The sequence below is a fragment of the Sciurus vulgaris genome (assembly GCF_902686455.1).
Source record: "Sciurus vulgaris genome assembly, chromosome: 2".
In the NCBI taxonomy this organism is placed as follows: Eukaryota; Metazoa; Chordata; class Mammalia; order Rodentia; family Sciuridae; genus Sciurus; species Sciurus vulgaris.
Genome location: NC_136462.1, coordinates 17,124,919 through 17,130,918, shown reverse-complemented (window position 1 = coordinate 17,130,918; position 6,000 = coordinate 17,124,919). Strand labels below are relative to the sequence as shown.

Genomic DNA, 6,000 nt, shown 5'->3' with positions numbered 1-6,000 from the left:
ACGCAAATTTGTCAGAATAAGAAGGTTCCAGTTATCTGCCAACTTCTTGTAACACACAGGGCCGGATGGACTGATTCCCATGGTAAAAACCAATGTCCACACCTGCCTACGCCTGGTTCCCCAAGCCTCTGTTTAGAGCCAGGTGGACAGGAAAGGCCTCCTCATAGATGAGTCTTATTTGGCTCCTTCTCAAAAGCAATGCAAAAACTTTAACTGGAGCCTAAGGGTTTGGGGCTGGGATGCGGGGCAGACAGGGAGAGCCGAGAATGTGTGGGAAAGAGGCAGGATGGGTCTTCAGTGGTACCGACGGTCAAGGCTGCCCTGGGCGTAATTTTCCCCTGAAAGTCATAAGTGCTAGATGGTTTCTGGAAGTCTCCATTTGTTTTGTGATCATTTGATAAATGTGGATTAGTTATATAAAATCTTTGTGGATTAGATGTATAAAATCGCGCAAAATCCCCCAAAGGTGGGACTGAGCCTGAAAGACTCACAACCAACAAACTTCCTAAAGTTTTCCAGGTCCACATGTGGCCCGAAGAGCTAACTTGAACCAGTATACAGACAGCCAAATATGACACAAACAGGCACACACAGAATAATGACCTCATGTATATTTTCCCCTTTCTGATGAAAATCTATTTAAGATTATCCCCTCAAATCCTATGACTAGCAATTCCTCCACTTTGCTTCACTGAATGTTCTAGCCTGGTGAACAACCATAATTTTCACATGGTGGTCATTGTTTGCCTTGAAACAATCAAGGGAGTGTTGCCATTTTAGTGAAAAATAAATATGAGATACAGAAACAAGCAAGGAGAAGAAGCGTTATTTCCAGGACAAAGGAATAGCCAAACATAAAAATAAACAGAATACTTTAAATGTTTCCTTTTAAGTATTACTTTTTAAATGACATTAATGGCACTTAACTGCAAGCAATTAAAACATTTCAATCTTACTATGTAGGGGGAGGTTGAGGGATTGATTTTCCTTTTGTTTGGAAGTAGCAAGATTGGATCTCAAGACTATGTCTACCCCTAAGACACCCAAGGGGACAAGAAGCCCTGAGATGGAAAGATGCCATAGTCCTCTTCGGTACGTCTCAGAAATGCAGGATGTCTGTTTTTGTAAAAATTTAGAATCGGCTAGACAGAACAGCAAGCCACTGGCATCATGCAAGGCAATAGTTTTGGTATTTTCCCCCCCTCTTATCAAAACAAGTTACCACTGAAGTTCCAGTAGAAAAGTGAACATGGACGTTTCAAAATCAGTTCATTTTCACCACCACACCCACTGAGGGAAACGCGCGATTTGCCTGTAACCATGCAGTGGTTGAGGCCGAGTCTCCCCCAATGCTGGCAGGTACCCGTGGACAACCTGCCCCTGGGAGGAGGACCCTACTCAGTAGGTTTGTGCCAGTGGTTAAGGTGATTGCCACAGTGTGATGTGTTTGTGGTTACTTTTGTTTTGTTTTCCTTTTGTAATGAGAAAAGCAATTGCACCTTTTAACACGTGTGCTCTGATCTGCTTCCAACAAATTCCAGGTGCGCTCGGGTCCCACAGACATTCGTTTGGAGCTTAGAAAGAGTAGGTATTATGCACGGAATGCTTTGTATCAAAATTCAAGCTCAGAGCACATGCCAAAATGTCAACTCGACACCTCGTTGCCGTTACCAGTTCACCAGCAAACAGGGTCCCCCTTCTCTGTGTGACATGTCACTGACGGTAGGTAGGTTGAGGAAACCTAAAAGACACAACTGTTCCTGTCGGAGGCTGGCCTAAGGAATAGCTGCCCTTGTCTACGTGCCGTGCCAGAGCGCGCTACCGCCGTTCAGCAAAACCATGGGCACTCCCTTTGCAGGTGCAGTGGAACCTGCCCAGTGCACCTGCTGTGTGCACGAGCGCCCCCCACGTGTCCTGCAGCTGCTGTCCGAAACGAACTTCTTGTCCCTTGATTCATTTTGGCAGAGCAAGCTTTCAGTCGTTTATGGCACAGTGAAATATATTCTTCAATGCTATGTAATTTGGGACTAACAAGAAGTCTGTTTAAGGCACGTGTCTCAGTGTGAATATATATATATATATATATTAAAAAAAAAAAAAAAAACCACACACTGCTTAGTCCAAGTCCAATGTCTTTGACATTTAGTTTCTGTCTTCAAGTAACGCGTTGTTCTCGAGCTCCCTGTCTTTGGTGTCTGTGGGTACCATTCCGTTCTCCAGCTCAGCCTGCGGCTGGATGCACTCCGTCAGCATGGCTGTGCTGGAGTTGTCAGAGTTACACATCTTTTCTGTCTCCTCCTCCTTCTTCTCTTCATCCAGGGAGTAATTCCGGAAGGTCTTGTAGATCTTCTGAACATCCTCGGGCAAGGTCTTTTTGAGGTCTTTGTTTTTCCTCTTGGTGAGTTTGGAGGTGGACCCAAACTTGTTAATGATGTTGTCCTCAGAGGCGCCTTGTCCGTGCTTGTTGAGCTGCTCCGACCCCTTAAGGCGCAGGTTGTTGGGCCGGTTGTTGATGCTCTCCTGGGATGAGGCTTTGAAACGGCCCGAGTCCAGGGCAGCGAAGACGGAGCGCTTCTCTGGAGAGAGCATGTCCAGCGAGTGGGCCCTCTGGTCCAGGCCCAGGCGCCGGCGCTCCATGCTGCGGATGGTGGCCGCCCGTTGCAGCTTGTCATGGATCTCCACACTGAGCCTTCGCCTGGTCTCCCGGAACTCGGCCGTCACGTTGGCCTTCCACTCGGCTGCGTGGGCCTTGATCTCACCAACCTGGCCAAGGGACGGAAGAGCAACAACATGCTGAGAAATTCCTCTCCACCTGGGGCCCCCCAGCACCCACAGCCCTTGGGTGCCCCTGGAGGAGGTGGTCTCTGGGGAGCCCAGGAGGGGAGGGAGCACATGCCCAGGGAAAGAGGCCAAATGCTACTTGTGCCCTCGTACTTCTTCCCACCCAAACGCCCGTCACGAATTGGCTGGAGACTAACATGGCTCCGGGAGGAACGTGAGAGAGAACCCAAGGCATGCCAGTGACTGGGAATTGGTGGCTGAGTCAGAGGTGAACAGTTTTCTAGAGGAGAAACCAATATTTGGGCTTCCAGTCGTGTTTCAAATCTTTTTTAAAGCTATATGGCCTCCTTCCTCCCACATACACTGGGGTGATCACATCTAACTCACAGGGTTTCCCTCATTACCAAAAATAAACAAGTGCACCTAGCTCAGTCCTGGACCCAAAAATGGTGCTCGGCAAGACCTTTGTCCTTCCCTGTCCTTTCAATATCTGTCTGGGTAGGGTGCGCAAACATCACAGTTTGCGTAGGACGGTTCTGATTTAAAAACAGAAAGTTCCTATGTCCTAGGAACCCCCAAGGTCTGGGGCAAAGTGTGATGGTTGATCCTGACCTATATTTGGACCATATATCTGCTATGGGGCTTGCCCTGGCCAAAGAAGGCCCTCCCGGGCACCTGGTAACCAAATTTCCCTGGTCTAGTGCCAGAAAGGGGCCTGTTTTGCCAAAGTCCACAGAACCTACTTTCTTAGAAAGTAAAGTTTTGCCTGAGAATCAGCACCAAATTTCTTGGTCTTTAATGAACAGGGCAGATGGTAATGTCTCGTCTTTCCCTATAGAGATGAGTGACTCCAATGTTTGCATTTAGGAAAGTCAATATGTCATTCCCTCCTCTCTGGTTATAGCTGATCAGTTAGCCATCTGGGGACTCTGACTGTATTGACATGTCTATGCAGCCAGAAAAATTAATGTGTGGGCCCAACAATGATGGGGAAACTTTCTTCTTCAACAACTTTCTCCTAGGGCCCTTTATGTAGAATGAGGTAAACAGCTCCCCTTAAAGGGACCATCTCTCTCTTGTTCTCTGGCTTTGCTTCTCTCTCTTCATTCATTTAGTTCTTTCTTTCTCCTCCATTTGTCCTACTTTCTTATTTCTTTTCCTCTGTTCCCAGAGAATTACATGATTTTTTTTTTTAAACCACAAAATTCATCTTTCCTTTTCTTACTTCTGTGTAGGTTCTCACATTAATTTACAGGAGTAAAGACTCTGTGCCCGTGGCCACAGGGGCAAATCTGTCTCTGAGGGTCTGACAAGGGGGCAGACACAGGACAAGTGAGAGGGGGCAGCTGGGTCCACTTGAACATGGTGGGCCAGTGGTGCACAACTTGGGTCTCATAGAAAACGGACATAGAGACAGCATTGGACTGCACTCCCACACCTGAGCCCTAAAGGACAGGCTGGCTCTCCTGGGCGCCTTGTGAGTCTGATTTGCTGAAGAGGGCACCTGTACACCTCCCCCAGCCAGAGTCTGACTTTATTTACTATTGTTTTCTTTTCTTTTCCTTTCATTGACCTTTTAAAAAGTCAGTTGTTGTTTACTAATATTCCTAAGGTTTGTGGACTGGTAAGGAATCACTATATTTTCTCACTTGCCCAAAGAAGTTTCTAGAAATGACTGCTCTTCTTGTCATTTGAGGTAAAGATTTAAACCTCAAAAGCCTTAAGAGGCCTGCATGGAGCCAGGGACACTCCAGCCCACAGAGACAGGCAGTTTCCCCGCCGGAGCTAATCTGAGGTCAGGGATATTTGCAGTTCGGAAGGGAGTCCTACCTCTTCTTTTGTCTTTTTGGAGAGAACCCGCAGCCAGTCTCCGATCATACTGAGGACAGCTGCAAAGTAGGCAAGGCCGACCAGGATCCAAAACCACACTAGGGGCTTATACCACTCCCGGTAATTGATGCCAGCGTTTCCTCCTGAAAACAACCAAGCATTACTTTGGCCATCAATTAGCAAATGGTCTTTGCAGAGCAAATGTATCCAGCCCATGCGGCAGAGATGCTATGCCACCACCGTATGACACTCAGCAATTGGGCTTGCTGTATAACCAAGAGGACGGGTTATACGCCCCTTCTCCAGGACAGCCTGACTTGAGACTCAACTCTGATTCTTGACCACTGACCTTGTCATTTGTAACAGAAAAGCACCAGCAGCCAACTTGACCCTCCTCTTCTCGACCTGAGCATGGAGAATGAGTGACTTTAACCTAATGCACCTCGGCTCAGGCACAGCTCATTCTTTTCCTTTACACTTTTCTACATTTATTTTAATAAAAATCAAACGATGTGGTCGAATGATCCCAAGTGGTTTTGAACTCTGAGAACCATTTCCACCCTAAGCTCACACAAACCTACCAAGGCACAGTGGCCTTGCAGAGGCTTTGACTCTCGAATTAGTGATTTAGTGCTAACTAAGAGATGGTGTTTACATGGTGCGGACCCAAAGGGTCAATTAGGCTGAGTAATTAGAATCACCATAAGCTAGAACTAAAAGGGACTGTGAGGACAGCTAGTCCAATCCAGTTATTTTATAAATAAGGATTACAGTGAAAATCCATCAAACCGAATTGGCCAGTTGCCTGATGGTATTGACTAGCTGTTTTGGTGAAAGGACAAATCATTTATTCCAAATAATTAGCCCATTTATTCTAGCCTTCCTACAAGCACCGTTGAGAGCAGCTGTGCACACCAGGCTCCAAGCCCAGCCCACCCTCCTAAGAAGCGAGGAAGCTCAGTGAAATGACTGACGGCAGCTTGTCCTCACTCTCCGAGGCACTGAGGCCCGCCATGCAGGCAGGAGCCGTTTCCAAGGTGACAGGTAGCAGCAATGCGTTAGGAACTACAGTATTAGGTGATGGGAGACTGCTCGGCTTTCCAGCTATCTCCTTTGTGACCACATCTCGCACCGCCAAAGCCCTACTGAGCACCTGTGGCTGGAGGACCCCGGGCCCTATGGGTCTTCTAAACACGCCCAGACCCACAGGGCAGGGCTTGACAGCTACTGCCACCTCCTAAGGTGAGAATCTCACTGCCCCAGTCAAGTCCCCAGCAGTTCGGTGTAGCCGGCTTAGTTTTTATCCCTATAAGCAACACCCCCTGCAGCTTTCTGTAGGATACAATTTGAGTTCCTACAACACCAAGTGGATTTTGAGGTTCATTTTGT

General features: G+C 47.5%; 1 protein-coding gene across 4 annotated transcripts in view; it reads right to left on the bottom strand.

The window, feature by feature from the left end:
* Positions 1–245: 245 nt before the first annotated feature.
* The window catches only part of KCNK10 (potassium two pore domain channel subfamily K member 10), a 134,192-nt gene continuing 128,437 nt past the window's right edge, over positions 246–6,000 (bottom strand). For 3 of the 4 annotated variants that reach the window (XM_079129276.1, XM_079129277.1, XM_079129275.1), the window contains exons 6-7: positions 4,612–4,754; positions 246–2,763 (exon numbers count right to left, since the gene is read on the bottom strand). In XM_079129276.1, the coding sequence (XP_078985402.1) occupies positions 2,143–2,763; positions 4,612–4,754 (764 nt within the window). In that variant the 3' untranslated portion in view covers positions 246–2,142. The remainder of the gene's footprint in view (positions 2,764–4,611; positions 4,755–6,000) is intronic. The other variant, XM_079129278.1, reaches the window with a different exon arrangement.